The 23,889-nt window shown below is 39.9% G+C and overlaps 1 protein-coding gene across 1 annotated transcript in view; it reads left to right on the plus strand.

Moving 5' to 3' along the window:
• Positions 1-5,435: 5,435 nt before the first annotated feature.
• malrd1 (MAM and LDL receptor class A domain containing 1) overlaps positions 5,436-23,889 on the plus strand; it is a 359,618-nt gene continuing 341,164 nt past the window's right edge. The window contains exons 1-2 of the mRNA XM_073055307.1: positions 5,436-5,693; positions 11,649-11,786. Coding sequence (XP_072911408.1) covers positions 5,540-5,693; positions 11,649-11,786 — 292 coding nt within the window. The 5' untranslated portion in view covers positions 5,436-5,539. The remainder of the gene's footprint in view (positions 5,694-11,648; positions 11,787-23,889) is intronic.

The following is a 23,889-nucleotide window of genomic DNA, read 5'->3' on the forward strand; positions in this document are numbered from 1 at the left end:
GCCGAATAAACACTAAAAACCCTGAAAACCTGGTACCTGAATAAACTCAGCATTAGCCATATCATACGCCATAGGTGCTTCGATTACTGGGGCCAGCTTTAATAGTAATTAGATATTATCTCGCGGGCCAAAGATAATTCCACCGCGGGCCGAATTTGGCCCGCGGGCCTTGAGTTTGACATATATGTTATAAGTAAATGAAATGAATGATACAATTAATCATCAGGTAATTTGTATTAACATACAACTTAAATGTCCTTGAATTTCAGCCAAGGATATGGTGGCATATGCTTCATAGTAAAACTTAGTAAGTTATTTATAATTAATATGAGGTATTTCATTGTAGGGTATCAAATTCTACTGATGGATTTCAAGTTCAAATCAGTGTTTATTAAAGTATAAGCCTCCTCTACAATTATTACTAGATTGGTCGGTTCTCTGATGCATTTTAAAATAGATGAAAACCTGACAGGCATTGCTAATGAGCTTAGTTCAATGGATAACATTGGGCTACAGGGTTAAAGTAATATGAGGTCAGGCTCTGCATCAAGATTTGAGCATTACCTGGTCTTATATTGCAAATTAGTGCCGTACTACTGAAGATGGAATAATAGATGAAGCTTTTGAGCAACATTATGAACAGTCTTCAGAGGACTTTTAGCTGATATGTACAAGTTATGTTTAACTAATAATGGTAAAACTATTAGGTGGTTGTAAAATAATATGCCAGCTGTGTCTACATTTCTAATATCTACTGTCAGTGACTGAAACCATCATCTTGGAATATGATAAAGTAATTAGTCTAGAGGTGTTAAACTCAACCATTTTATAGCTGTTCTCCTAGACCAAATAACAGAGTAAACTAAACGTGTATTTTTCTAATTGTCTGTGCTAGATATATAGAGTATTCCAACAATTCCAAGACCCAGAGTCCCTGACTAAAGTTTTATGTTATTTATATTAGTTTTAATTTGTTTTCAAACTGAACTCCATGTTAACCACCCCACTGACTCCATCCATCACAAATGTACATTCTTTTGTGTGGTGTGGTTTACTCATAAAATACACTAAGGTCACTTTGTGTATTTTAATAAGGTCACTATGACAGCTTTTCTTGAGACTTTTTTTTACCAAAAACAAGATGCACAATAAGGTCACAAGAAGATCATTGATTTTGGTTTCCCCACCACAGCACAAATCACAGAACTATATTAACACATATCATGGATTGATACCCCAGAATTCCCTACTCTGTGCCAGGTAACCGAGGTAACAATACTTTTATTTTAGAAACAGACTGTGAACTCATTCTCTGGAATATAACTCTGAACAAAATTATTAACTTCAAGAACAAAACTCTGGGAAAGGCTGAAACCTTCAAATTTGCACATGGCAGATTGATTTAATTTGCATCTATAGAATTTTCAGGTTACTGTTACAAGTACAAAAAGAACCATAAAGAAATTTGAGAAGCTGTAAATCTGATAGCCTGGTTCCTGTAAAATAGCAACAAGAGAATGAGAAAACAGAGCAAGAAATGAGCTGCTGGAGGAACTCAGGGGTCAGACAGCATCTGTGGTGGGAGATGGATAACTGACACTTCATAAAGTAATTCAATAACTGATGCACCATCAATAACTCACTCTGAGACGTAAAGACAAGGTATCGGCTTTTATTGACTGGAAGAAGGAACAAGCAGTGATTGACCACCATACTACATCTTGGAGACAGAGAGGCCGGGCTTAGACCTCCATCACCTTTATACAGGGGTCTGTGGGAGGAGTCACAGGAGCCGTCAGCAGGGGGCGTGTCCAGACAGGTATATGTAGTTCACCACAATAACAACCGTACATTTTGGCCTTTTTAACTTGCCTACATTGATGTAGTGTTCATGTCTAGATGAACCCCTCCTGTTAGACTGTTTGAGGTAACTTTTTTTAATATTATTTCTACTTCTCTTCTAGAATTCATACCTGTGCACTTGTAATGCCATTGTGACACTGTACTCTCCTTTGGGATTAGTAAAGTATCTACTTATCTGTCTGGGCTCATTAAAGTTGTCATTTCTTGATTCTCTTTACTATTATTATGTATTTGTTTTGGTTGTAAGACTCATCTGAAGAGTATATTCAAACTCAAAAATTGTACGATTCTTCTGGTGATTATTGCACTGAGGTTAAGTGAATGATGTCACCCTTTAGGAATCTCTTGTTAAACGGAGCCATGGAGCCATGCCACACAGAAACAGATCTTTCAGCCCATCGCTTCCATACTGACCCTTGTACAAGCTATTCTGATCCCTTTTAACTGCATTTTGTCCATTGTCTTCTGTGCCTTGGCAATTCAAGTTCCTTCTAGGTGTTCCTTAAATGTGAGAGTACATTTCTCCATCACCGACATGTGTTCCAGATTCCAACCACATTGGCATGAAATTCCCTCTCAGATCCTCACTAACCCTCCTACCTCTCAATTTAAATAGCTATTCAAATACTCTTCAAAAATGAAATGTTCCAATCTAGACAAAAATCTGGGGAATTACCTTAGCACAATTGCATCATTCCTATTTTGTGGGGACCAGAACTGCACACAATTGTATAGGTAAGGCATAACCGGTGTTTTATGAGGTTGTAACACAACACCCCTGCTCTTACATGCTGAAGATGGCAGTCATCCAAAGTGCGTTCTTCACCACCTTCCCTATCAATGCTGCTATTTTAATGGGTTAGTGGATCTAAACTGCAAGATCCTTCCATTCATCAACAGTCCCTAGATCCCCACCATTTATTGCTTTTGCTCTACGCTTTCCAAAATGTCAGGATTAAATCCCATCTGCCATTGCTTTGGGCAACTTCCCAGCTGGTTAATGTCATGCTGCAACCTACAGACTCACTTTGTACAACATCACAGATATTGTCAGCTAATTCTTCAGTCTATGATGTCTGTTCTGTTTCATCAGCATTCCTTCCAGATTTAGTTGAACGAGAATCGGACGCATCCCAAGCCTTCTATGTATCACATGAGTCCTATAGTGTAGTGTGGAAAGAAAATATGTGAGTAGATGCTCTATTGTAATACTTGATTTCCCTCCTTGAACTTGTCTTTTTTCAGTGCCTTTTTCATTGTGTGTACTGATTCCTCAGATCATCTGTTTGTGGCCATATAGTGAAGACGTGTGAAGTAGCAGCTTATACTGAAAGCACATCACAAAGGCAATAAACAATAAATCCTTCCTGGATACTTTATACTGTATTGTCACCAAACAATTGATTCTAGAGCGTACAATTTTTTTTTAAAGCTATTATTAATGCTTTTTGAGTTAGTGATTTAGATGCATATCATATTATTACTGAGTTAAGTATTGTATGTAATGAGTTTTTGCTACAACAAGTGTATGGGACATTGGAAAAAATGTTGAATTTCCCCATGGGGATGAATAAAGTATCTATCTATCTATCTATCTATCTATCTATCAATCATCACAGTGATATTTGTTTCTGCGCTTCGCGCTCTCTGAAGTACAAATCGAAGTAAATATAATAAAAATTTAAATTGTAAATCAGAATTAGAAAATAGAAAAGGAAAAGTAAGGTAGTGCAAGTCAGGTCCAGATATTTGGAAGGTACGGCCCAGATCCGGGTCAGGATCTGTTCAGCAGTCTTATCACAGTTGGAAAGAAGCTGTTCCCAAATCAGGATATTACCTGTTATGTGCATATCACTTAACCAACACTATAAACAACTGTGCTTCAGAGCACTGGTAATGTCATAGAATAGCAGAAAAGGCTCAATGCTGAGGCTTCTCTTGTCAACCTTTTTTTTTTTCACCTCTTTCCACTACCATGGTTCATCCTTCTTCAATACCCGTTGCAGGAGTGTTAACACTACTGGAAAATATAGTAGGAACCTGCCACAAAAATTGGGCCATTCTACAAGGGGTTGATGTTTGAGAACATTCTTAGGTCTACTGGGCCTAACGATGGCATTAACATTCTGTTTGATTACCAGCCACACATCTTCAGCCATCTTTTGGGGCAATAATTTACAGTCTTTCTCAATGTGGACACTTGTTCTTCTAGGTATAATACTTACAAAGTTGTCTGAATGCCAAGAATTCAGTGATAGTCCTCATGAGTAGATGTGTCAATAAAATATCATTTTGGATGCACAGACACTCCCTTTAATGTATGGTGTCCACACAGGACACCATAACAATGGATGTCACTCGATCACTCTTGTTTTGACGATGAGTTGTATCTTCTCCTCCTTTATAAGAGTGATCATGATATTTGAAACAAGTTTACGTCTGCAGATAATTGGCTTGGCATCTGGATTGATATGTCTCTGGATCATGTACCATTTAACACCAGAGTACAAAATATGAGCATTTCATCCTAGAGATAGAAAATATACAGTAAATAGTAGGGCACTAATACTGATGAACTGAGGAACCTAGGGGTTCAAGTCCATAGTTCTCTGAAAATGATAACACAGGTTGATAAGGTGGTGACAAAAGCATATGACATACTTTCCTACATCTGGGCATAGAAAATAAGATCTAGGAATGGCCTGGGGTAATGAACACCTTGTTGAGATTTCAGAAACCAAAGAACTGAGCAAAGGTTTCTGTGATTGTGGGAACTTTAGAAGACCAAAATGGAACCAAAGCAGCTGAATACTCAGCCACCGATTGTGAGACGAAGACAAAAGGTGATTTATTTATGTTTAGAGCCAATAAAGTGAAACCAACTTATCATAACACAAAGCTTCCTTACAATTGTTACTGCGAGCCTCTACTTTGCAAGGAGCATTGATGAACAGTACCTAACTGCCATGTCTGGCAAAGCTCCTTTCCTTTAATAGAAATCTTACTGTGGTTTTGTGTGCTTTGCTTGCATCTTTTGATTCAAAAAGAATACATGAATGACACACGAGACATGCATACCTGTCTTTTTGGTTTATTCCTCCAAAATAATGTCACAGCTAACGATTGTCAAATCCCAACCTGTTAAAATCAAGCTAGAGTCTCTCTCTGATAAAGCAGTTCAGAACCTGATGTTGTACACCTAGAGTATAACTAGAGGTTGAATGGCCTACTCCCTTTCGTATTTACTACTTGACCACATGAAGGCAAATTCAATTGTGAAACAAAACATAAAATGATGGAAGTATGCAGTAGGTCAGGCCAGACCTGTGGGAGGAGAACCAGGTTATTGTTTCAGGTCAAAGGGTCTGTTTATATTTCAGATTTCTTGATCTGCAGTTTTTTTTATTTGCAACTTCAAATATCTTGGAGACTTTCACTTTGTTTAAGCTCTAATTGGACTGACTCATCAGTGATCAGATAAAGCTGTCAGGTTAAATATTTCTTAAGGCAGATGTTATAAAACTCAGGTGAAGTTCATAATCTCTCTCAGTAACGCAGGATACAATGAAATGATCACTTCTCAATACTATTTTTATTCATAAATGCAATTACTACTTAATGGAAGAAATATTGGTGGAAATACATGACGACCTGGTGACTCTACATTTCCCATTCAATGAATAAAATTGGAAAAACACTGTTCAGGCTATTCCTCGTAACTTTTCTGGTGGTGAAACCAGGCGAAGGAACAGATTTAAAATGGTCTAGAAGATCTTGTGTGCCTCCTGGTAATGCATGCAATTTCACGGACAGCAAGAATGACCAAGAATGTAAGTAATGAATTTCATGTTGAATATCCACAGTTCCCCGTCTTTCATTTATAATCGTACTGATATTCTAATACTCAAACTTCCAAGGAATGCAGCCCAGTTTGGCTTGTGTCTCAAGAAGACATTTTCTAAATCACACTCAGAAACTGTTTGGATATTTGAATAGAACTTGATTACTGTGTAAATTATGTTTAGATAACTAAGTAAATCAGGAATAATAAAGAAAAACAAGTGGTAGTAATGGTAATCATGAGGGTATTGGCTTGTTGTAAAAACTCACTATCTTCATAATTATAATTTGCAAAGGCAATTTTTTAAAATCTACATTTGTTTGATTTTTTGGATTTGAAAGCTGTTGATTCTCTGGTGGAATTGGAATTCCTGTTGCTTGGTTTATAGTCTGGAAACTGCTCCGACACTATTTTAACTATTGTGCTAGCTTTCAAGCACTTTACAATGCCCAGCAGTTAATACAGTATACATGTCAGTCTCTTTTTGTTTTATTTAATTCAAATCCATTTTATGGTGACTGAAGGAAGAGTAATTTTTAAAATCTTTTTTTGTACATTAAAGTGACCCTTTCGCAAATCTGGTGGAGCGCATCCTGTTCTTATTGCAAAGGATATAGCGAATGTTTTCAAACAATTATGATAGGTCTTTCAGAATCAAAGTACTGCTATTAAAAAGGCAATTGGCTTTCAATATGTAGTTTGTATTGAGTGCATTCATGCAGCAAAAGACTTTGTTGAGTGTTCTTCCTAGAATTAAAGAACCGAATGTTGATGAATTATTCTGTTTTACTTTAAGTAAGATGGTTTACCAGAGTGAAATGGAGTTACACATATATTATTATACAAAGCAACACACACAATACATTGGAGGAACTCATTAGGTCAGGCAGCATCTATAGAAAAGAGAAAACAGTCGATGTTTTGGGCCAAGACCCTTCTTCAGGACATTACAAATCCATTTTGATTAAACTAATCCCTTCTGGATTTCATTTTTATTAAAAAAAAAGGAGATAGTGATTTAAAATCATACTTGCCTTGTTTATGTTAACAACCTCAGATTTATAGCAGCAAAGAGAGGGACATTCAGCCTATCGATTCTGTATCAGCTCCATAGAAGAGCAATCTAATAGTCATAATCTCTGTCTACTTTCCTTCAACTATAAGCTTCTTCCCCTCAGCCATCTGATTTCTGAATGGATATTAAACCCATGAACACTACATCACTACTTACTTAAACTATTTTCTGTAATTCACAGTTTTTATTATTATGTATCGTAATGTACTGCTGCTGCAAAAGCAACACATCTCATGACATGTCAGCATGTACAACCATGAGATTTGTTTTCTTGTGGGCATGCACAGCAAATCTATAGATTAGTAACTATAGCAGGATTAATGAAAGATCAACTAAAGTGCAGAAGACAACAAACTGTTCAAATGCAAATATAAATAGCAGCCAGTCAATACAATCTCCATTACACATCTACAGAAACTTTTCAAGGTTTTAGATGTCATGCCGAATTCTGTCAGACTCCTAAGATAGTAGAGGAGCTGCTGTGCATTCTTTACAATTTCACTTACATGCTCGATGCAGGACAGATCCTCTGAAATAGTAACAGGCAGAAATTTAAATTTGCTGAGCTTCCGATGAGGACTAGCTCATGGACCTGCTGTTTCCCATTCCGGAAGTCTATGATCAGTTCCTTGGTCTTGTTGATATGACACCACTCAGCTAGATTTTCAATCTCCCTCCAGTATGCTGATTCATCACCACCTTCGATTTGGTCCACAACAATCCTTATCTCACAGTTAGATCTTATGCCAGTAACCTTCATTCCTTGGTTCTTGATCCTTTTGCCAATGGTGACAATTTTCCTCTGTCTCTATTCTCTTCAATATTTTTAAGTACCTCTGTCAGATCTTTGCACAGCCTTCTGACTCCAAGGGTGATCAATCCCAGCTTCTCCAGTCTGTTTGTATAATTGATGTCGTTCATCACAGGAACTATTATAGTAAAAAATTCTTCTTCACGTTCTCTAAAGTCTTTATAGCTTTCTTAAATTATGGTACCCAGAACCATAAGACCATAAGTCATATGAGCAGAATTAGGCCATTCAGCCCATCAAATCTGCTCTGCCACCTATTTTCCTCTCAACCCCATTCTCTAGCTTTCTCCCTATAATCTTGACATCCTTATGAATCAAGAGCTTATGAACCGCTGCTTTAAATATACCCAATGACTTGGTCTCCACACCCATCCTTGGCAATGAATTCCACAGATTCACCATTCTCTGGCTAAAGAAATTCCTCCTCATCTCTGTTCTAAAAGGGATAGCCTTCTATGCTATCCTAGAGGGTCAGAGCAGTCTCTACTTCCTGAGGAGACTGAGGTCCTTTAACATCTGCTGGACGATACTGAGGATATTCTACGAGTCTGTGGTGGCCAGTGCTATTTTGCTGTTTGCTGTTGTGTGCTGGGGCAGCAGGCTGAGGGTAGCAGACACCAACAGAATCAACAAACTCATTCGTAAGGCCAGTGATGTTGTAGGGGTGGAACTGGACTCTCTGACAGTGGTGTCTGAAAAGAGGATGCTGTCCAAGTTGCATGCCATCTTGTACAATGACGCCCATCCACTCCATAATGTACTGGTTAGGCACAGGAGTACATTCAGCCAGAGACTCATTCCACTGAGATGTAACACTGAGCGTCATAGGAAGTCATTCCTGCCTGTGGCCATTGAACTTTATAACTCCTCTCTCGGAGTGTCAGACACCCTGAGTCAATAGGCTGGTCCTGGACTTATTTCTACTTGGCATAATTTACTTATTATTATTTAATTATTTATGGTTTTATATTGCTATATTCCTTCACTATTCTTGGTACTACTGTAATGAAACCCAATTTCCCTCGGGATCAATAAAGTATGTCTGTCTGTCTGTCTGAGTCTTCTATTATTGGAAGCATACTCTGAACATGCATTCTAACTAGACCTTTCAATATTCAATAGATTTCAATGGGATGCCCCCTCATTCTTTTAAAGTCTGGTGAGTGCAGGTCCAGAGCCATCAAACACTCCTGATATGTTAACCCTTTCATTCCCTGCATCTTTTCCATAAACCACCTTCTCCAATGCTGGCACATCCTTTCTTAGACACGGGGCCCAAAATTATTCAGAATAATCCAAATGCGGTCTGACCAATGCCTTATAAAACCTTAAGATTACATTCTTACTTTTATTTTCTTGTCCTCGCGAAATGAATGCTAACTCGACACAGTACCCCATTTGTGGCTGAACCAATGCCATTGTGATTTTGTATCCCTATTTGTAAAAGTCAGGACCCTGCATTCTATTTTTAATCTTGTGCTCAAACTACCCTGCCATTTTCATTGAACTGTGCACCTGTTCTCAAATCTCTTTAAGAATTGTGCCCTGTGTTCAATATTGCTTCTCCTTTTTCCAACCAATATTTAAAGCTTCCTATCTCTCAGTTTTTAATTTTTTCTGCCACTCATCCGCCCCTCCTTACCAACCTGATATTTTGAGGGTTATTATATCCTCCTCAGAATCTACTATTCCTACAAGTCTTGTGACACCTGTAAATTTGAAAGTAGCGACCTGCATACCCAAGTTCAAATTTTAAGGATAGTTTAAGGATAAAGGGGAAGCCTTTTAGGACCGAGATGAGAAAAAACTTCTTCACACAGAGAGTGGTGAATCTGTGGAATTCCACAGGAAACAATTGAGGCCGGTTCATTGGCTATATTTAAGAGGAAGTTAGATATGGCCCTTGTGGCTAAAGGGATCAGGGGGTATGGAGAGAAAGCAGGTACAGGGTTCTGAGTTGGATGATCAGCCATGATCATACTGAATGGTGGTGCAGGCTTAAAGGGCCGAATGGCCTACTCCTGCACCTATTTTCTATGTTTCTATTTATTATTTATTGCAAGAAATAGTGATTCTAATACTGATCCCTGGGAAAGTCCAAAGTTGTTTCATTTTTAGTCAGAAGCACAACCTTCTACGTATTTCAAACCTTTGTTTCCTCTGACTAATCTTTCTACCTATGCTGCAATTGCCCCTTCTAATCTTAGTGATGAGTTAATTATGGGGCACCTTATCCAAAATTATTTGAAAGTATACATACATCATCACAACATTTCTGTCAATAATCTTTACTTCTTCAAAAAAAAGCTCCATCTAGAACCTTTGTCTTTAATGAATCACTGCTGACTTTTCTTTAATAAATTCACATTTTTCCAAATAACTGCTAACTCTGTCCTTGATTGGTGTTTCTAGAACTACACTTGGTTCCTGGTTTTATCACTATCCCTACTCTTCCACAAAGTTTTAACATTTTCAGTTTCCAATCTAAATCTTACAGCTAAATTTTGTGTTTGGAAGATTAGGACCATAGTTGGTGCAATTTCCTCCTTTACATCCCTCAGCTTCCAACAATTCATCCCATTCACACCCAGCAATTTATCCACATTGGAGCAACGTGGTAGTGTAGTGGTTAGCATGATGCTATCAATAGTTTGGGGCATCGGAGTTCAATTCCATTTATGTTGGAAGAAGTTTGTATGTCCTTCCCGTGAGTGCACTGGGTGTTCCAGTTTTCTCTCACAGGTCAAAGATGTACTGGTTAATAGGTTAGTTGGTTATTGTAAAATGCCCTCTGATTGGGCTAGGATTAAGTAGGGAGTGCGGGTTGCTAGGCAGTGTGGCTTGTTGGGCTGGAAGGGCCTCTTTTGCACTGGATCTCTAAATAAGTATATAATCCATCCAGAATCTCAATCATTTCTTCCATGTTGAGACTCCAACAGCATCTTCATTTCATAGCCTTGTCATGCCCTTTGACTTCCATTAATAACTTTTCTTCTTGTTCTCTGATCAGTTCCACATATACACTCCTTTTCTGATCCCACCTAACGGCTCCAAAGTTTTCTGTTCAGGATCTTAGTCTGTGCAGTGATCATGTCCTCCTCAGCAAGTGTTTTAAAATTAATAGAATAAGTTGTATGTGTCAAGTGACCTGGTAATTTTTAAAGTTTAAAAAAAAACAGCTTTTCAACATATGTGACCTATAGGACGCATAGAATGTTCAGTGGATTATTGCAACAATCAAATTATTGAACTAACAGCCAGAGATTCAGACTATTGATCTGCAAATGCAAGTTCAAATTCCATTATGACAGCAAAGCAATTTAATTTCAAATAATAAATCCAGAATTTAAAAGAAAAATCCAAACTCAGTAATGGTACTCAAGAAACGACATCATTGTGCTGGCCTATGGATGATTTCAGACACATCAATATCAGTAGCTTTTAATTCAGGACATTTAAGGGTGGCCAAAAGTGCAGGCCTCTCCATTGACATGCATGAAATCCCACGGGATGATTGTTATTATTTTAAATCCAGGAACATATGAGACTGCTACTACGTTTACATGCTCTTTGCAAACAAAGATTTTCCTGGCAGCAAAATACTTGAAATTCAATCGCATAATGCTGGTCTTCCAACACCAGGTAAATCCAGAGGTGGGCTTGAGATTTAAGTTGAATGTAAGATTGTGAAACATGAAATATCAAATAAATATGCAAATACTCAGCTCCTCTCCACTATTTTCCTGCAACCTCACTCAAAAGGGCTTCTCCAACTTGGCTGAGAAAGGTTAGGTCACAAGTTTCTTCCACCGGTCTAAAACCTGAGGTAGGCATGTTGATTTTGGTTTTGCAATTTTAACATCCATCCAATCAAGACTTGTCAGTGTTTCTTCCAATGTTGCATGTGTATTATACATGGAAGTATATGGAAGTACCCACCCAGTCCCTACATAGCCAAGAGCCACATATCTGACTTTGAGCTTGAAAAATGCCACATTTTATTATTGAATGTTAATTTGTTGCTATGTTCAAAATTATCAACATTTTGTTTTGAAAAGGCCCTTGGTATGAAAGCTGTGACTTTGAGACGGATTTCTGCAACTGGTCCAATGATCTAGAATCAGAGACTCAATGGACAAGGAGGAATAGTTTGAGTGGCATCGGGCCATTGAACGATCACAAAGGAAATCAGTCTGGTATGGAATTGTGATGATTTGCCACTGTGTTATTTTCATTAGCAGCTAAAACTTGTGTAAGCAATAAACAATATTACAAATAGCTTTAAAATGTTGTGATGTAGAAATATAATGGTTTATTTGTATATATAGATAACAACAAAACAAAATTAATTTCTATGTGATGAGCATGTGCTATTTTCTGAAATCATTATGCGATCATTTTGGTTTTTTTGCCTCAGCCTCATTCCACCTCTTTGACGAATATCATAAAGGACAGATTTTTACTTCAGATTCCACTGAATTGCTTGGTTCTTGGCAGTTTATTCCAGGAATTCAGGGTAAAATGAGTTTATCTCTAAAATTGACTGCGCAATATTAAGTTCCTCTGCTGAAATGAAAAGACATTCAGCTAATAAAGATTCTCAATTAATTGTCAGCATAGCTTTTCCTCAAATATTGTGGCTTTTCATTTTCCTAACTGAAAGCCCTTTCATAATTAATATCCGAAAATATCTATGGTAATTTCATCAAGAAGATGTGAAGTCAGTGGCAACTTTATTAGGCACATCTGTACATCTGCTCATTAATGAAAGTTTCTAATTAGCCAATTATGTGGCAGCAACTCCATGCACAACAACATGCCAACATGATCAAGGTTTAGTTGTTTCGATGACAAACACTGCCATCTTCATCAGGGATGATGCCTGGGCATGTCTGGATCAGTGGTATTTATAACCCGTGGTGTGTCCCTTCTGATTGGTTAGTCCTCATCGAATCAGATTTCTGCTCTCCCACCTTCCTACTTAAGTCGAGACCTTCGTCTTGATTAAAATTCTTTTCCTCTAGTTTAAATTCAATGGTTTTCTTCACCAGGTGATCCCAAAAGCCATTGGTGTGGCAATGCAACAGTAGTTTTGTGCCATTGAAGCCAATCCTGTGGCTATTGTGAATGTAATGTTCTGCTACAGCTGATTTCACTGGGTAACCCAAACAAAACATCTCCTGTGCTTCTTGAAGAGCGTTTCCACTGTGTGCCCCAACAGGCCGATATATGCCACTCCGCATTGACAAGGAATCCTGTAAGTGCCAGCCAACCTGAGTTTCAGGTCCCCTTTGACCCATATAAGCAGTGATTTAGTTTCCTTACAGGTTTGTGTATGGCATTACACTGGTATTTCTTCAGAACCCTTCCCCGTTGAAATATAGGAGGAGGAACCCATCATAACCACTTGTCTTCCTTATATTGTGAACTAAGAATTGTGATCTAAATGTGGAACGATTGTTGGTGCCAGATGAGGTGCTTTGAGTATCTCAGGAACTGAAGATCTCCTGGGATTTTGATGCATAACAATCTCTGGAGTTTTTAGAGAATGGTGCTAAAACGAAAAAAAAAAATCCAGTGAGCGGCTGTTCTGTGGGCAAAAATGCCTTGTTAATGAGAGAGGTCAAAGTAGAATGGCCAGACAGGGTTAAGCTGACAGGAAAGTGGGAGTAACTCAAATAACCACATGTTACAACAGCAGTGAGCAGCTCTGTATGCACAACACATCGAACCTTGAAGCGAATGTGCTACAGCAGCAAAAGACCACAAACATACACTCAGTGATCACTTTATTACTTAATAAAGTGGCCACTGTAGGTATATTTATATAACAGGAAACCTTAACACAATGTGGATTCTCTACTTCAAACTATAAAGCTAACTCCAAAAGACTGTTCAAGTATTAAATGGCCTAGCAAGTATACATTTCTCAACTTACTTTTCCAACAAAAGGGGATTTAAGCATCATATATTACACCTGCAGATACTGCTTATAATTTTCCAATCAGGTTCTACCCAGAAATTATATTGATCCACCTCACTGGTATGAATACAAACTAAATATTTTGATTTATGAGGCCCTCTGTTGGTCAGGGTTGACCATGGATTTTACGTCCTAGCAATTGAAGTCAATACGCACGCCAGGGCAGTACAATATGGGGAGCGAACTGTCATCGAGGTAGCAGGCTCCCCTTCTCCACACAGCTGATGAATCCAAAGGAACGGTAGAGATTGATACAGTTTGGCACCAGCGGTGTTGCTGGAGTTGCCAGTCAACATTGAACTCAAAGAAGGACTGCCTTAGGGACCCCAGCTCTGGAATTTTTCCTCTGGGTTTATTCTGGAATTCTTCCCCATGAGTGGGTATAGTTGCAAGGCAGAGGAGGTTTGATATCAGTGTTTTACATCTCCTAGATGGATTGTCAATCATGGCTGATGAGTACCATCCACCCAAAGCGATTGGTTTTATGGTGCCAATAACCCGCCTTTGCTTCTTCTGTCAGTAGAAACAGTTCTGCTGAGCTTAGTAGCTAAGCCACACATCAATGCCAGGAGATGGATTTGGTTGTTAGAGGCTATCTGAGACGCATGCCATTGGGAACATTTAACAGGTAGTGGGAACTTATCCCCATTACTACCCCCAGCTTAAACAACCTTAAGGAACCATCTTGATTTAATTAGTTAAGTAAAACTTATTTTCTTATCGATTGCATTCTGATTTTAGTTCCTTTATTTTGACAAGGAGGAAACTTTGTTCCAATTTTGTTGCTCTTTTTCCTGAGATCAGAATTTAGGAGTGATCTGATCTTTGGGAAAAAATATTTCAACAGTGCTTCAAAGCCATGCTGGGAAACAGGTCGACTCCACATCCTGGCTACTATTTCGAGGCCTATATATCATTCCCATAATGTTTTTTCACCTTTGCAGTTTCTTAACTCCACCCACAAAGATTCAACATTCTCTGACCCTGTGTCAGCTCTTTCTAAAGATGTAATTCCATCTCTTACCAACAGAGCCCCACCATCAACTATGCCCTCCTGCCTGTCCTTTCGACAGAAAGTATATCCTTTGATGTTTGGCTCCCAAATATGGCCTTCTTTCGGCCACGACTCAGTGATGCCCACAACATCATGTAGGCCAATCTGTAATTGTGCCATGAGTTCGTCCACCTTATTCCGAATGCTATATTGAAGGAATATCGGTCACCCTTGGATTCAAGTGCAACCTGTCCCTTTTGTACAGGTCACACCTGCCCCAGAAGAGGTTCCAATTATCCAGAAATCTAAATCCCTGCCCCTTGCTGCAATTCTTCAGCCACACATTTATCTGCCAACTCATTCTATCCCGCTGTCATGTGGCACAGGCAGCAAACCTGAGATTACGACCCTTGAGGGCCTGATTCTCAGCTTCCTTCCTAACTCCCTGTATGCCTTTTTCAGGTCCTCCTCCCTTTTTCTACCTATGTCATTGGTACCAATGTGTACCATGACTTCTGACTGCTCACTCTCCCTTTTCAGGATATTGTGTACCCATTCGGAACTGCTCTGGCTTGTGTACTAGCTTGCATAGACAACGAGGATGCAACATCCATGGCTGACTCTGCTCAATGGAGGGTCCAATGAATTTTAATTTGGTCGTCCAATATCTTTGTACCCTAGAGCAGATGTCCTCAGCTGGCTGTAAGTGATCCTTCTTCAATGGCTAGTGAAGTTGTTCTAGAGGAGCTATTACTCAGAAATTCTTCAAATTCTTCTGTCTCTTTCCCTGCACTCTCACTAGAACATCTCTACACGTTCTCCATGCTTCCACTTTACCACTTAGTTCTTAACTGTCCCTACATAATAAGTACTAATTACTATAGTTCTGTTGCCTGTCCTATAAGGAATAAAGACTCTGGTGAGCAATTTTGACCCATCACCATGGAATAACTGATGCGCAATATGTAAAACGTGTGCTGCAGGGAAACGTATGTCTCCTGGGCCAATGGAAAGGAGGTGGATTGATCTGGAGACTGAGAAAGACTGAAAGAAGCTAAAGGAAGGGGAGGGGGGAGTCATTGAGCATATAAGCAGGCCTTTCAATCCAACTGGCCCATCCTGACCAAGATGTCCCATTTGCCAGTGTTTGCCCCATAACCTGTCCAAGTACCTTTTAAATGTTATTATTGTACCTGTTCATACCATGTTCTCTAGCAGAACATTTCATATATAGACAATGCTCTAGATAAAACAGTAGTTTCAGGTTTCTATTAAACCTTTCCCCTCTCACCTTAAACCTCTGAACTATAATCATTGATTCCAAAGGCTTGGGAAAAGGACTGAGTATATTCATCCTGTCTATGCTCCTCATGATTTATGCACCTTTCAGTCTTCCAACTTCAAGGAATGATGCCTACCTGCCCAAACACACATTTTCTCTCTCTCTCTCTCTCTCTCTCTCTCTCTCTCTCTCTCTCTCTCTCTCTCTCTCTCTCTCTCTCTCTCTCTCTCTCTCTCTCTCTCTCTCTCTCTCTCTCTCTCTCTCTCTCTCTCTCTCTCTCTCCCTCTCCCCCTCCCCCCCCCCCCCCCCCCCCCCCCTCCCTCCCCCCCCCCTTCAAATCCTGGCAACATTCTTAAAAATTACTTCCACACTCTTTCCAGTTTAATATCAACATTCAGACAGCAGTGCAAACCAAATCAAACTCCAAGTGTGGCCTCTCTAGGGTCCTGTACAGCTAAGCATGATTTCTTAACTATTATACTCAGTACCCTGACTTTTGAAGGCCAGCACGCCAAAAGTCTCCTTCAACAGCCTGTCTAACTGTGACTCCACTTTTAGTGAATCGCGCACTTGTACTCCATTTTCCGTCTGTTTTCCAAATTTCTGCCATTCAATGTTATTCTACCTGGATTTTACTTTCCAAAAGGCAATGCCTTGGACTTATCCAAATCAAACACCTTTTTCCACTCTTCTCCCCCCCCCTCCCCACCGCCTACTCACCTGATCGTTTCCCCTATAATTTTAATAACCTGTTTCATTGTCCACTCTATCACCTACTTTAGCAGGGGAGGGAGTATTAACTGTTGAGTTCTGCATATATTGGACATCTGTGGAGATAAAAAAAAAAGAGAATAGAACTCATATCAATAATTCTTAACAATAAATTATAATTTGCAGCTACTGAATAATGTTTGTAGTTGAAAAATTATTTAGCAAGAAGAAATTATTTTTCTCATATTCAGAAGCTTCAGAAAACCTCATGTGTGATTGGCAAGTTTGAATCAAATAGGGTTAAACGTCTGAGAACGTAAACCTATCCCAGCCTGATCCCTGGTATGTACTAAGGTGTAGGAGGCCATTCAGACCATCAGAAATATTCTGGTTACTGCAGGTCAAACTTATCAGTCCCACTCTCTCTCTTGTTATTTCCCTTTACCTCTGCAACTTAACCTTACTCACATGTCCATCAGGTTCCCCCTTTGATTCTTTTGCAATTTACTTACATTAAGAGGTGTTTATAGGAGCTATTTAACTGATCAACATACCATGGAAAGGTGGGAGGAAATTGGAGCACCAGGGCTCAGCTGTAGAGACAAGTGCAAACAAACTCCACATGGACAACATCTGGGATCAGGATTCGACCTGTGAGGAGGCAGCACCTAATTGCTTAGCCACAGAGCAGTCCAAAATGAGTTAATGAGATAGGTGTGAGATCCTGCAGCAGGTATTTGTTGGAATATTTATAGCTGCCTGAGTAGTTAAATATTTCTGGAATAAATGTCCATACCAATAATGGTAATCATGAAACTCCACAACTGCAGTTTATTCTTACTTTGATTTACCAATTTTCTTCAAAGAAAGTAATCTTGCATCCCTATTTGAGCCAGTTTAAAAATGACTTCATACCCACTGATATGATTGACTGAATTGTCCACTCAGTTCCAGGAATTAATAATAAGTGCTTGCATTGCTAGTAACATTCACATCCTGTGATTGAATACAGTCTTAAAAATCCTATTGTATATTAAAATGTGAACATTGCAGGGAATTAAATTGGAAAATAAATAGGTTACATATAGGAACTAAGGTGAACTTTATCTGTTTGATTTAGAAACTATAAGGGGCTTACATCAGTGAAAGAGTTAAAACAGGACTCCATTTAAGTTTCTACCTCAGATTTATTCAAAGGAATTGACTGACGAGTATGGTTATTACAGAGGGAGAAAAAAATACCTCATGGAGCAGAGACCAGCTGCACCTCATCTGCCTGGCACCAAACAAAAGATCAAAGTCTGCAGTTGTGATTGATGGTTGCCTTTGTTTACAGAGCCTGACTATAATCAGATTCTTTCTTCCTGAAATTATCAGTGATGTGGCACTACCTAACTACAAAAGTTAACTAGTCCCTCAGTGCACAGGCTCATTGAATGCTGCATATCTATTGCTAAGACTACATGAAAAGCTGGAGAATTTCTTGTGATAGGTGACTCCACAATTATAAAGTACCTTGGGATGTCTTTCAATATTAAACACGTTTTACCAATGAAAGTTATTCATTTAAATACATTGATTATCTTTCTTCCAATCAGATGCCTTAGATTAATTGCACAAGAAAACAATGCTGGACGTTTTGGAGGAATACTTCCATAATTTTAATTATGAGAAATATTCTGTCTAGAGAACTATCCAGAAGACAGCTACCTTCTCTTCCTATCTGTCCATCACCTCCCTCTGGTCTACCTCAGCCTTCTCTTTCTTCTGTGGTCTTCTATCTTCTCCAAGGAGATTCCCCTTTCTCCAGCCCTTTATCTCTTTCACCAATCAACTTTCCAGTTCTTGACTTCACCCTCTCCACCTCTGCCAGTTTCACCATTCACAAGCCACCTTGTACTTCTTCCTCCACTCCTCCCCACCTTCTTATACTGGCTTCTCCCCTTCCCTTCAATATTCAAAGTTCAAAGTACATTTGTTATCAAAGTATGGATACATTATACAGCCCTGAGATTTGTTTAACCCAAAAGAACCCATATAAATAAAGACAATTAAAGACCCAATGTGCAGAGAGAAAAAAAAAACACATCATGCCCATAAAAAAGGATCCATAACAATAAAATAGACCATTGAACACCCAATGTGTAGAGAAAACGTGTACATCATGCAAACAATAACTGCAAGCAAATTGCATTCTGAATTGAAATCTGCAAAGAGAGACCCATAGTTTAGTGCAGAGCCGAGTTGAGGAGCAATAATCTGAACTGGCCTGTCCCTCACCTTGGGCTGGGACACTCTGACCTTTTCAATCTGACCTGGCACATAAATCAACTTTGAAGTATTGGTTTCAATTGCCTCGACATGCTCTGGGGCCAGGACACCACCACCTCGATTCGGCCTGTAACCGACCTTTCTAATTCAGCAGGGCTCTTCAATCTACATCGAGTATCCTCTCTGATGCCGGGACCCCACTGTCTCAATTCAGCCTGTACCTGACCTTTCCATTTTGGCCCTGCGCTTAAGCCTCCATTCAAACATCAAATTCAGTTGATTTGGTACGGTCCTGATAAACGGCCTTAGCCCGAAGCATCAACTGTTCACTCTTTTCCATAGATGCTGCCTGCTCCTTTAGCATTTTGTGTGTGTTGCTTTGGATTTCTAGCATCTGCAGATTTTCTTGTGCTTGGATATTTGTCTAGCTTTGCTGATTTAGTAGAGGGCTTGTATAGTGCTATCTAAGGAAGGGGATTTTGTCTCATCACATGCCTGCCATTTGGTTGCATCGGAGGATATGAAAGTCCAAACAACGTTGCTCTGCTGTCGGAACTGAAGAACATAAAACACATTTGGAATTTACTTCATCATTATCAGAAATTACTGCAAATAGACTCTATTTAGAAAGAGCCAGGATGATGGAGAGAAAGCAGAAGAGCAAAATTAAACAGCCATGATCTAACAGGAGAGCAGTCTCAATGGGCCAAATGACCAAATTCTGCCCCTATTGTACATTTTGTTGTCTTATGGAATTTGAATGGTGTAAACACAACATAAGAAAATAAATAGGTGAACATTAACATATTCGATTAGAAATCGAGAGATTTAGATGGCAGATGCACTATAAGTGAAACATATAAGAAATAAAAGGCACATATATGTTGCATAGCATTTACAAGGTATAGAAGTGTGTTTAAAAAGATAATATATAGGGTAGAGGCAGGGGAAAAGGAGGCACAAAAATGGCTGAAAGCTGTATAGTTTAAGCTGATAGAATCTTCCAGAAGAATAAACCACATCGGTAACAAAAGTTCTAGGGAATTAAAGATTAGTTGTGTGGTATGATAATAAATTAATTATTTTGTTACTATTAAAAAAAAGCAAGTGCAGTTGAATTGCAATAAATACTGAATTGTTCACCTTGTGTTGCCAGATTGAGTTGAATCACTAATGGACATAACCTTTGAACTTGTCCAATTTTGACTTACCAAGCAAGAATTCTACACACTCGTGCTAATTTACCCATTTTGTTTCAATGTACCAATCCAAAGTTAATGACAACTCTGAGTAAGGTTAAGTATCTAACTGTAACAAGTAAACTCTGCTCAAGGAATAAGACCATCACCAGACTTAAAGACTGCTTCTATCCCATTGCTATCAGACTCTCAAACAATATCCATTCCGAGACTATAAGACATAGGAGCAGAATCAGGCCATTCAGCCCATCAAGTCTGCTCTACTGTTTCAGTCCCACTCTCCTGCCTTCCTTATGTAACCCTTACCTGTCAATCTCTGCCTTAAATACAATAACCCAAGTCCGCGGGCCGGGACTTGTGTCTGCAAGCTGGAGGAGGAAGCTGACAAGGCCGAGCTGATGAAACCGGTCTGACCAGCCCTGCCGTGTGCCAGGGAGCCACCTCTGTTACCGGTTGGGCAGGCAGGCCAGCCATGTGGCTCGGGATTGCTTCACACCAGCACCACGCCACAGCCCAGCGCAGACATAGGAAAACACGGAGCAGGCGGCGCTGCCTGAGTCTTCAACCAAAACCCCTCCATTGCTGCCTTTTTGGGTGGGCCATTTAGGTGAAGAGCAAGGTCTTTATGTGGACTGCATGGCGGAGGGCATCAGATGCCATGCGTTAGTGTACATGGGGTCAACCATCACCATCTCCCGTCTGCATGTCCTTCCCAACGCTGACTAACCATCTCCGCCTGGGTGGACGACAGTGGTCTGGCTGGCTATGGTCGCCGGCGACTGCGCGGTGATAAGAGGGAAGAGGTGACAGCACGTCACAGTGGGGAAAGGCACAGTGGAGCATGAGGTGCGCGATAGCTTGCTGTTCCGGCAGAGACAGTTTCTCGACACTGACAGACATCTCCTGCAGCTGGTGGTTCCCCAGCAGTCGGTGCACGGGCTGGTGGGGGCTGGCTGTTACCGTACTGCGAAGACATTGGGCAAACTGCGCAGGTGGCCTGGGTGCATGCAAGATGTGGAGCTGTTCATGCACTGCTGCGATGCTTGCATGTCCCAGAAGGGGCCGGGCTGTCAGTCTAGTGTGCCAGTGCAGCAGTACTGTACATGGTGGAGGCCCCAGTGCAGCAAGTAGCAGGAGACATCCTGGGCGTCTTCCCCCACACTGACGCTGGGAACTGCCATGTGCTCGAGACCTGGATTACTTCATGGAGTGGCTGGAGGTGTACATGCTCCCAGAGCACTACCCCATGGCTAGGAGACTCGTGAAGGAGTTCTGCTGTTTTGATGCCTCTGAGGGAACTCCACAGTGACCAGGTGTGCAACTTTGACATGCAGGTATTTGGTAAGGTCTGCAGCTGGCTGGAAATCACCAAAACACGGGCCACCTCTCTTCACCCACAAATTGAGGATCCAGTTGTACAATGAGGTATCGAGGCCTTGGTCTTGGAACTTATTGGTTATTGTTGAGGGGATGATGATGTTAATTGCAGAGCTGTAGTCAATGAAGAGTCATAGAGCCGTAGAAAACCACAACAGAGAAACAGACCCTTCGGTTCAGCTAGTCTGTAGTGAACCATTTAAACTCCCTGCTCCCATTGACCTCACCCCACTCAGAGCCCTCTGTGCTCCTTCCATCCATGTACTTATCTAAACTACTGTCAAATGTTGAAATCGAAATCGCATCCACTTGCACTGGCAGCTCGTCCCACACTCTCACCAATCTCTGGGTGAAGAAGTGTCCCTCATGTTCCCCTTAAACATTTCTCCTTTCACCCTTAACCCATGACCTCTCGTTGTAGTGTCCCCCAACCTCAGTGGAAAAAGCCTGCATGCACTTACCCTATCAACTCTTCCCTCAATTTTCTAAATTCTAGAGATTAAAGTTCTAACCTATTCAATCTTTCTTTATAATTCAGGTCCTCCAGTACTGGCAACATCCTAGTAAATTTTCTTTGTACTCCTTCAATCTTATTTACATTTTTCCTGTATGTTACCATTTTGATCTTCCTGAGGACCAATTTTGCCCCTTGCAATCCTTTTGCTCTTAACATGTCTGCCAGAGTAACTTCATGGCTTCTTTTAGCCCTCCTGATTTCTTTCTTAAGTGGAAATGAGCAGACAATGTTTCGGGCCGAGACCCTTCGTCAGAACTCGGGTCTCGTCAGGTTTCAGGTCTCGGAACATTGACTGCTCGTTTCCACGGATGCTGCGCAACCTGCTGAGTTCCTCCAGCATGTTGTACATGTTGCTTTGACCACAGCATCTGCAGTGCACTGAGTGTTTTCTTTCTTAAGTGTTCTCTGCCATTTGTTATACTCCCCAAGTACCTCATTTGTTCCAGCCTGCCTATACCTGCTATCCCAATTCTTTTTTTCTTAACCAGGGCATCAGTATTTCTTGAAAATTAAGGTTCCTTAAACCCGCCATCCTTGCCTTTTCTTCTGACAGGCACATACAAGCTTTGTACTCTCTTTCTTTTTGAAGACTTCCCTTTTATCAAGTACACCTTTGCTAGATAACAGCCTGTCCCAATCCACACTTGCCAGATCCTTTCTGATATCATCAAAGTTGACCTTTCTCCAATTTAGTATCTGAAGCCAAGGACCAGACCTATGCTTTTCCAGAATTACCTTGAAACAAATAGCATTATGATCATTAGATGTATTCACCTTCACTGTCCAGATGTTCCAGGGCTGAGTGAAGAGCCTATGAAATGAATCTGATGTTGACTTGTTGTGATGGTAAGCAAATTGGAGTGGATTCAAGTCACTACACTGCGGCAACAAATTCTGAAGATGTAACACCCCCTGGCTGAACAAATTTATTGTCATCACCATTTTAAAGGGACATCCCTTTCTCCTGAGGCTCTGCTCTTAGACCCTAGACTCTCCTTGTAATGGAAACATCTCCATGGTTACTCTATCCAGGCCTTTCAGTATCTGGCAGGTTTCAATGAGTTTACTCCTCATCCTTTTGATCTCTCTTGAGAAGAGGCCCAGAGACATCAAATGCTCCTCATATAATCTTGGGATCATTCTTGTGAATGTTACACATCAGAAAAGTTCTTCAGCAAAAGGAATTAGAAAACACATTTCCAGCTCAGGTGAAAAATTATCGGCTGGCCAATTTCACAAATAAACTGCAACAAGAATAGATTCTAAAGTTCAAAGTAAATTTCTTATTCAGGTACATATATGTCACCATAGACAACTCTAAGATTCAATTTCTTGTAGGCAGTCCCATTAGATACAAAGAAATACAACAGAATAAGTGAAGGACTGTACATAACAAGACAAACAACCAGTGTGCAAAAGACAACAAACTGTGCAAATACAAAAAAAAAAGAAAAATAAATAAACAAAAAATATCGAGAACATGAGATGAAGAGTCCATGAAAATGAGTCCATAGGTTATGGGAACAGTTCACTCTTGGGGTGAGAGAAATTGAGGGAACTTTTTCCCTCTGGTTCAAGAGCCTGATGGGTAACAATTCTCCAACCCTGTTGTTACCATGGAGATGTGGTGAAAAGTTGTGAAATGAAATCCAAATTTAGCAGCTGTTTGCATGTAAGAAATGATATTAGTTTTGAAGGAAATGGAAAATCAAAGCATGAATAAAATGCTAATTAAATGCAAAACCAAGGAAATGCTGTTAGAGATGGTCTTATCAGAATTCCACAAATGTAAAATTTCCACAGAAAATATGCTCTTTCATAAATTCTTTAAGATTGTTTATGCCGTACAGAAGTTGAATCCTGGTTTATTTTGTTGCTGTTGCTAGTTGTGGAGAATGTGTGCTAAACCGAACAGTACAGATCAGGTAGGAAGGAGCTAGGGAGCTTTATATATGCTGGATTGGG

Source organism: Hemitrygon akajei, chromosome 8, assembly GCF_048418815.1.
Source record: "Hemitrygon akajei chromosome 8, sHemAka1.3, whole genome shotgun sequence".
In the NCBI taxonomy this organism is placed as follows: Eukaryota; Metazoa; Chordata; class Chondrichthyes; order Myliobatiformes; family Dasyatidae; genus Hemitrygon; species Hemitrygon akajei.